Source organism: Rhipicephalus sanguineus, chromosome 7 (genome assembly GCF_013339695.2).
Source record: "Rhipicephalus sanguineus isolate Rsan-2018 chromosome 7, BIME_Rsan_1.4, whole genome shotgun sequence".
NCBI lineage: Eukaryota > Metazoa > Arthropoda > Arachnida > Ixodida > Ixodidae > Rhipicephalus > Rhipicephalus sanguineus.
This window is the reverse complement of record NC_051182.1, coordinates 62295127-62304583: the sequence shown is the minus strand read 5'-3', so window position 1 is coordinate 62304583 and position 9457 is coordinate 62295127. Positions and strand designations below refer to the sequence as shown.

Genomic DNA, 9457 nt, shown 5'->3' with positions numbered 1-9457 from the left:
AGATGGCTACGCTTGCATTTAACGCTACTTTCCTAATTGTCGTCACTGAACGGTCGGAAACACTGAAAATGAAGCTACGTCTCCACATGAAGACAAATGACCGTAAGTGGTCTTTACACTGCGGTTAATTAGATGCCGAGGTCGAACAGTTGGGTGCCTTTAGATGTACTTTACATTATAAATTCCTCATGGAAACCTTAGTGCGGATACGTATGATATCATAAATCCAAGGAGGAATGAGGAAAAAATAGAGGGAAGGAAATTTTTATTCTGGCAGTATGGACATTTTGGCTTTAGATGCGTTCTCCAAACGTGCTAGGCTGAGCCTCTGGCTCCTTCAAACACAACGTAGTATTCATGCATATTAGCCTCAGAGACTACTCCCAGTAATTTTTCAATCAAGGCTTCGGCGAAGCGACACTATTTTGTGTGGAACGTTCTTGTGGACGCTTCGTTTCAACACTTAGCTCACCGGCACAAGTCGCCCGTAATTAGTTTTGTGCTTTCCTTCTCGTGATGCCGTTACAACATTGCAGTATATGTCCATTATTCATCCACTGTATAGTACACGCTACACATACATATCATGCAAAACGCTATCGAAATCTATGACGTCCTAATGATTCGTGATGAGGAACGTCAGGCCGGTGTCGCATCCGGACGTTTTTTTTTGCACCTTTTTTTTTTCCTTGCCAAGTCTCCTCCTCACTGTAAAAGGATACATTTTGGAATCCATGACGCTAATGTGCTAATACCCCTTAAATCAGTATTCTTCTTGACCACGCATGTAAGAGTAAAAATAGTCTACCTGATGGGAAAGCTAGTGAACGAAAACGTTTTTCCCAACCGACATCTTAATCTTACTCTATATGATCGTGTTAATTCGAGTATAGTAAAGCCAGACAACCTGCAACCTGTTAAAAGGCTGCGTCAAACTTGAAAGCAAAGGAAGGAAGGACGTTTTGCGGAGCGCGCGTTTCGTGCGTACGGACTAAAAAAAAGAAAAAAATCTCTGGATTTTTATAGAATGCAGCGCTCGCTTTGATATACAGGAACGCAAGCGTAGAGTAGATAATAAAAAAATGATGCACATAATTGTGATCTTTTCGTCCGCGTGTACTTTACCATCATGTTCAGAACAAAAGTATAGTCTGCTGTATATACCGAGCAAGAAGTTCATGGGGACTACGCAACAAATCTGAGGTTGCGTGCATTTTGAGATACGTACCATCAAACTTGCTGCAAAGATGCAGGTGTGGTTCCAGTTACCCCCCTTTTTTTAAAGAGTGGAGCTCTTTAAGCTTTTCATTGGCCGGGTAGTACGAACAGCAATTATCATCATCATGAACCGGCATGCGCACGCTTCGTCCTTCCAACTTCGGCTTCGCTCCCAAAACACGAGCGCCGATTTCTCCGGCGTGGCCTGTAATAACCCTGATGAGTGAGAGGAGAGAACGAGCACAGATAGAAGAAGGAAAGAGAAAAGAAACAGAGGGACAGAAAGAGAAAATGAGAAAAATCATATACTTGTACAGTATAGTATAGCAAGATGGCGAGCATAGCAATACTTGTATAGTATAGTATAGCAAGGTGACTGGAAATGGAAGGGAGGGTGAGGAGAAGAGAAAGGAGGAGGGGAGAGAGTAAAGCATAGCATAGAGAGAAATAGAGAGAAAGAAGTGAAAAAGGCAGAAAAGGAAAGTAAGTAGAGACAGATATAAGGAGAGAGAACGAGATAGAAAAAAAAAAACATCTCCACGAAGTGAATCATGACGAGTGGGCGAAGCTCTGGGTATCGTATGGGTGAGTAACCGTTCGTTACAGGGGCGTAGCCAAGGGGGGGGTTGCGGGAGTTCAAACCCCCCCGAAATTTTTCAGTTTTGCTTGCGTATATAGGCACGCACACATACAAACGCACGCACGAACATACATAAAGTATGGTTGAACCCCCCCCCCCCCCCCCCCCGAAAAAAAATTTCTGGCTACGCCCCTGGTTTCGTTACCCGAGCTGTTGCCCCATATAATGTACACTGAGTACAGCTAGGTCCTAAGGTCCATAATGTCTACGTTGAAGTCGCCGACTAGTATAAAGGGTTTGTGCTTGTAGGTGTTTTATACTGCTCTGTCACAATTATGATTGATATTAGTCTGTTGTTAAACCTGATGTTTCGATTTTACACGGTGCTGTGCCGTGCGCACGTACGCCATACGGACAAGCCTCGGCCTTAGGTGCTTCACCCATAAAAGAGGAAGCGATAAATAAAGAGAGAGAAAGAAAGAAAGGCAAAAAGGAGAAAGATAGAAAGAGCGAGAAAGACAAAGAAGTACATAGAGAGAGAAAGAAAAAAAATAGAAATAAAGAGAGACAAAAAATAGATAAACAGAGAGATGAAAAAGAGAAAGAAGGAGAGAAGAAAGAAATAGAAAAATAAAGAGAAACAAAGAAGGCCGCCCAGCTCCGCACTCCCTTCAGGCTTGGCACCACTAGTGCGATGCATCACGTAATAACTAGTCCACGTCACTAAAATCACGTAACATCCAGTCGCGTACTAAAAACCACACGTAACACTCACGTGACCAAAATCACGTAACATGACGTAACTAGCCACGTGACTAGAATCATGTAACATCATGCAACTACTCGGGTGACAAAAAATCACGTAACGTCACGCAGCGTCTCGTCACGTGACTAAACATCACGCAACATTTTGTCACGCGACTAAAATCACGCAACATCGTGTAATAGCTAGTCACGTGACGTGTCCCCGCCATAAACCACGTGGCAGCTAGCCACGTGACATGTTCCCACCAAAACCCACGTAACATCTAGTCACGTGACTAAAATCACAACATCACGTAACAGGTAGTCACGTGACATGTCTAGCCAAGTCTAGGCATACTTAGTACGACTAGCAAAACTTAGCTAGGTCGAAGAGTAGCTCCGCTGATGGTTCCAGCCTTGCGCCACTAGTGCAAGCTGCGCATTTTTTAAACAAAATGTCGTTTTGTGCATTGAAGCACCAGTGTGACTGGAACACTCACATATTCGATCGCACACTTTGTGAATGAAAAAAATTCTGGCAGATCCCACGCATTCTCGGGATCGCTTTCATGCGAAGCAGACTTCGAGTAGCTATGAAGCATTTCTTTTTTGCAGCTAAAGCTATTATGAGATCCCAACAACAGCCGTTTTTGGCGCCATAGTTGTCCGCCGCCGGTGTCCGTAACCGCTATCGCGCGAAATAAGAAAAAAAAAAAACGAAATAAGAAAAAATGTGCACGATGGAACGGTGTTCGAACGTGGGTCCTCTGCGTGGGAGCGCTGTATTCTACCATAGAGCCATGCTGGTTTTTTTTTTCTTTATTCACAACGAGGTACATCGTGTACACACACAAAAAAAAAACAGGTGTAGTTTGACAAGAAGTATTTAACAATGCATTAAAACCGCCAATCACACTTTGTTTGGCATAAATTGTTTAAAAGCGCTTTAGTGCTACAAGTTCATTCAGTACAGGGAGCCATTCCGGCTGTTCTTCTCGTGCATTGTACGCATCTCTTATGTAAGCTATACTTTCAATGAAGTATTCTCTGACAGAACGGGCATTCGCGTCAACATGCCGAAATGCCATGCATGATTTCCAAATAGCGTGCATACTTAACAGCATAAACATGTCGTACGGTATGCCACTGTCACTGTGAACCGGTAGGAAACGGATTCCATGGGGTGTCAAAGGTAAGTCTTTTTTTAAAGTTCGTTGTAGGATGTCCCAATGAAACGTAGCATCCAAACAGTCAAAAAAAATGTGATCGACACTCTCTGGTTTGCGGCATAGGAGACAATTAACAGACCAGGGAACAAATAAGCCCCTTTCCTGCAGCCATGGTTTTACGGGAAGTGTACCAGTGTGTAGCTGAAAGAAAAAGGTCTTTGCTGATGGCCGTACCACCATTCTTTTAACCCTTTTAAGAACGTCTTTTCCCTGGCCTTTTTCATACATCGCACGATACATCGGCACAGGCAGCATTACATCAATAAGGTCTTTATATAATTGTCTTTTTGTCACCACACCAAGGTACTGTAAAGAAAAACGTACTTTTAGTATGTTAAAAGCCGAAACAGCTTCGTTGAGATAACCATGAATGCCGCTACGCCCAGCACAACAAGTGGATACAACAAATTCGGGTAGATAACAGCATAATCTAACTTGTAGCATAGTACGTAAGAAAGGGTGGCTCTGATCTCGCAGAAACATAAACCTGGAAACAATCTGCCTTAGAAATAAGTGGGCTAATCCCAACCCACCGGCTTTCACTGACCGGAAAAGATTTGTACGGCTCGTGCGTTCCCACGTGGAGGCCCAAACAAAAGTGGCAAAAACTCTGTATCTTCTGTACATTTGAGCGGTTCATGCACAGCACCTGAAGTACATACCAAATTTTGGCTGCTAAGAATAAGTTGAAAACTGTTGACCTCGCGAATATTGACAGGTTTTTTCCTCCCCACTTGTTTGCTTTCTCCCTTAATTTTTCTGTCTCGTCGTTCCAGTATTTACTGGGATCATTATATTTCTGCAGTGGCACACCGAGGTACTTCGTCGGCACGGAGCTCCACTTAACCTTTTCGAAAAATTCAGGCTTTTCGTCCCAGGTACCATGCCAAAAACCTGCACTCTTATCCCAGTTTAAGGCACTGCATGACCACTTGCAGTACTTGTCTGCTACACTGACTGCTTCACTAATACTCCCTCTGTCTTTACAAAAAACAGCGATGTCATCTGCGTAGGACAGTACTTTGACCTCAGCCGTCATTAACCTAAAACCATGTATCTTGTCGCTATTGATTATGCTCAAACAAAAGGGCTCCAAGTAGATAGCAAATAACAAGGGGGAAATCGGGCAACCCTGACGGGCACTCCTTGCAATTTGAAAGTTTGCAGTGACTTCCTTGTTAATTACGATGCTAGCAAAACAATTCCTATACGACATCTTCACCCCTTCTAAAATAACATCTCCTACATTTACATGTTTCAATATTGAAAAAAGTACATCATGCATAACACGGTCAAAAGCCTTTCCAGGTCCAGTTGCAACATTGCTACTTGGCTGTCCCATGCATCGCAACACTCAAGTATGGTCCTCGCAGTGTGGATATTGGTTCCTATTGTTCGGCCCTTAATTCCGCATGTTTGGTGCGGTCCTACGATTAACCGTATTACGCTTTGCAGTCTCTTGGCGAGTACCTTCATAAAAACCATATAATCAGTGTTAGTGAGGCTTATGGGACGATAAGCACTCACTGACAAGAGCTTCACTGGATCTTCACTTTTGGGTATGAGTACAATATGTGACCTTCGAAAGGACGGCGGCATTTCCTTTACCTCGTAAGCCTCCGCTACGAGGCGTAACAGGAGCTCCGACAGCTCATCTTTGAATGCTTTGTAAAAAGCTGTGCCTAGTCCATCCGGGCCGGGCGTTTTCCCTTCACTTAATTCATTAATGGCCCTTTCAATTTCCCCAACTGATTTTGGCTCTTCAAGGCGTGCGGTGGTTTCCTTATCTAGTGTCGGCATTATTGACAAAAACTCGCTGTCCAAGGCTGCTTCTCTGTTACCGCTGCACCCAAGAAGTCCTTTATAATAATCCAAAAACGCGCTTTCTATCATCTGTTTGTCCGTGGTAGTCACTCCTCCGTATTTAATCTGTTTTATTTCTTTACGCGAGGCGTAGCGCCTTTCTTCGCTCAACGAGCGTTTCGTCGGCGTTTCCCCCAGCCAAAGGTGTTCTGCGCGTGCGCGTATGACTGCTCCTCTGTATTTTTCAGTGTCCATTATCTCGAGCTGGTTCTTGACCTCTCTAATCTCTTTAGTTAAAGTGGCTGGTCGCGTGCTTTCGACTGACAACAAGAATTCTAGCTGACCTTGTAGTTCTTTTTGCTTTCTTTTTTCATTGTAGCGTAACATGGAAGACCTTTCAACTGCAGCAATTTTAACTTCTTCCTTGAACTGTTCCCATGCAGCGACCATTCGCCCCGACTCAGACGAGCGCACTTTTTCAATAAGTACTTTTACCTTATCCACAAAGATTTCATCACTAAGTAATTTATTGTTCAGTTTCCACAGTTGCCAAGAAAAGGTTGATCTTTTCTTCTTCACTCCCAGAGAAAACATTACGGCACTGTGATCACTGAAAGCTACTGGTTTGTGCTCGTAACTGTTGCATAGCGGCACGAGTACATCTGATACGTATGCTCTATCTAAACGGGAATGGCAATCGCGCTGGAAATGCGTAAACCTAGCGCCACTTCCAATTTGCAATACGTTTCCTACATCTTCAAAACCCCCCTCTTGCATAAGCTCTGACAGCAACAAAGCACTTTGATCACGAACGGATAGTCTTTTGCTTCTATCTTCTCTGAAGCACACGCAATTAAAATCCCCCAGAATTATCACGTTTCTTTCAGATTTTAAATACCGTTCGACACTTGCAAAAAAGGATAACCGCTCAGTTATACTATTCGGTGCATATACGCAAATGATGCGCCATTTTTTACCAAAACCGTCAAAATCGCACAAAACGAGACGGCCGTCATCGCTAGCATGAACATACTCTTCAACAAATCCTAAAGAGTTCCGCAGAAAGAGAGCACACCCTCCAGAGGTGCCAACAGAATGACATATGCAAACATTATAGCGGGACCGAAAAGGTTCGACCATGCGGTCCGTTTGTTCTTGACTTTCGACCTTCGTTTCCTGTACCGCTATGATATCGAGGTCGTCCTCTAGGAAAAGACGACTAACCTGATATTGCTTTCGTTTAGATCGAAGTCCGCGCACATTTAAAGTTGCGATACGCAACGTAGTTATGGGCTGTGAAGGCCGCGGGCAAGATACGGACCGCATGGTTCTTACCTCGCCGATTGACACATCCCTGGCTTCCACCGTTGAAGTTGTGGATAGACACGTACAAGGCGTGTACTTTCCACACGCGTCACATAATGATGAAGCCATATTCGCTATGTCCTTGAGCGCCTATGGATTTAGGTCCCTCGTTGACCGTCTTCCCCCGTGGCTACGAGGCTGGCTTCGGCGGCGGACGTGTGCCCGCAGCGATGTTCGGCTTGAACCTCAAGCTGGGTCGCCTGAGCGTTGCCGCTTTCGTTGCCGGCTCACCTCCTGTTGTCCTCTCTGGTTCTGCGTCCTCGTTGCTGACATCTTCAAGCGTTCGCTTTGCGCTTGTCCCCGCTCTTGTGACGTCCATATCTTCAGGTTGTCCAGTCGACGACCCAATACCTTGCTCATTTTCGTTGTCGCTTTGGTCCCGCGGTATAGAGCTCACGCTGTTGGTCTGTTGACCCGTTTGTTCAGCCTGAGCCGCTTCGCTTCCTTCGTCCTTCGGGCCCTTAGAAAGGGGCGTGAATACGGGACCCCGATTTCTGCTTTCCGCTGCTTCTTCTGCATCAGCTTGGTCCATTATGTGCTCCGTGAGATGGTCGCCAGCCACAGGCCCGGCCACACTGGCGTATGTTTGGGCACACTCGCTGTCTTCGTGACCATAGCGTCTGCACCGACCACACCGGGGTATGCGACAGTCCCGGCGTATATGTCCCGTTCGTCGACATCGTAAGCAAAGCGGTGCTCGTCCTGGCACAACCAAAAGCGTTGTTATATGCCGCCCACTCGGAGCTGGTGTGGTAGGTCTTCGACTGTCAAGCCCGCTTTTAATTGCAGGGTGACAGTCCTGGTCGAGGTTCCTTTATCGGCGATACCTTGGACGCGCCAACGTTCCTTTGATACTTCTGTCACTCTTCCATAGTTTGCGAGTGCGGTGCGCACATCTTCATCCGGTACATTATGCAGAAGCCAATAAAGCTTTAGCCGGACATCCTGCTTGTTCGGGTCGATAACGAGGCAGCGCCTTTCCTTTATCTTTACGTCACCAAGTGCTAGCATCTTTTTCGTGGCTTGCGCCGTACTGAAAGTCACGGCCCAGACGTGGTTCATCTGGAAAGCGCCTAAGGCGAGTACCTCAGGCAACATACCCAGACTAACCAAAGTGTCACGGACGTCTTCAACACGATACGGCCTTGCCTTGATATCTCCGTGTAGAAAAACAGTATTCATAACACACGCACCTGTAGGCAACTGCGGCAAAACGACTTCGTAATCCTGTTCATCTTCGGCGACAATCCTGTTTCCGCGACCCATCTGGGCCGCTGTATCCGCCCCTACGGAGCGCATGATGCACACGTCCGTACACAGCAGTGGCCGGAAGTGAAATCCCAGAGCCATGCTGGTGCTTGAAACTCTATTGCATAAAGAGCCTATACAGGCTTCATGTCGGAAAGCAACCGGTTTAACATATGTAATATAGCGTGGTAGAAGAGCAAAATAACAACCAGGCGTCACAGAACGCGAATTCTGTAACCGGTCGTGACGCAATGCGAATTGCGCGACGAGTGCGTCGTTGAATGCTTCCAACCCATTACCAAGGGGTCAGCCATAATTCTGCATCGTCATCAGGCACAGCATCAACAAAGTGCGCATAATTCTTTATAGATCTGTAGCGGGTGCCACGGCTCGCCGCAGAAAGACGAAAAATGGCATAGTGGCTGCTTCCCTACTTCACAAAAATTATGATGAATTATAGTGTAGTGGGTACCTCTAGAACTGTCGCTCTTTTAGCGTTCGCTGTGAATGTGCGGCGCTTTCCGTACAGGCCTGGCTACTTCTTTTCTGCTTTCACCTAAGCCCTACGAGGTGGATCGACGTCCTTGTGCAAATTGAATAGTTGTGTACAGACATAACTAGTTAGCGTAACAGACAAGTTATGTCTGTTGTCAATACGAACGAACTAGCCCAACTCGCTTCTCTAATGACGAGTTGTGTGCATAGCAGCCTCGCTCATCTCCACGTATGCATGGAACTAATGCTCTTTCGGTCTGCCTTCTCTCTATCGTTTCGTCCCAATATCGCGCCTTTCTCCCTGTCTCTTCTTCTCTCTGTCTACCTCTCTGCTCATCAGTGGAAATGAGAGCAATGCCACGGCTGTAGTCCACGGCGTTTTTCAACCGAAAAAACTTGCATTCTGCGCTGTGTCCCGCGAAGAATTATCTACGTAGAGGTGCCGTGTTAGAGAAAGAAAAAATGGAGACGCATCTATGTGCAAACTGTACAGGTCAAATAATATGCCGCTTGAGTGTCACAAATGGAAACTAATCTAACGTTTGCGTGATTTACGTAAGCGAACTCAATTTGGTAAGATATATTTCGAAATATTTTTACTATTTTTTATACCCTGAGAAAGAAGAACAAAAACGTTTATTTCCTGAAATTATCCTGTTTTTTTTTTCATGACTCTCAAGTTTATACTTTATCACAAATTTAAGATTCTCCCTTCTAGATATGTCAATAACCTGAAAAACAGCATTAACATTATGAAGAGAAACAAATATAATTA

The 9457-nt window shown here is 45.2% G+C and overlaps 1 protein-coding gene and 1 pseudogene across 1 annotated transcript; both read right to left on the bottom strand.

The window, feature by feature from the left end:
• Nucleotides 1-3387: 3387 nt before the first annotated feature.
• LOC125759301 (uncharacterized) lies at nt 3388-4471 on the bottom strand. The gene has a single exon (XM_049417730.1). It carries the CDS (start codon nt 4396-4398, stop codon nt 3478-3480), a length of 921 nt encoding a protein of 306 aa, XP_049273687.1. The 5' UTR covers nt 4399-4471; the 3' UTR covers nt 3388-3477.
• A 1690-nt stretch (nt 4472-6161) lies between these two features.
• Nucleotides 6162-8238, bottom strand: LOC119399475 (uncharacterized; annotated as a pseudogene).
• Nucleotides 8239-9457: the final 1219 nt, after the last annotated feature.

Excerpts from the sequence above, each read along its gene's own strand:
- LOC125759301 (XM_049417730.1), bottom strand. The coding sequence starts at position 4,398 with ATGTACAGAAGATACAGAGTTTTTGCCACTTTTGTTTGGGCCTCCACG.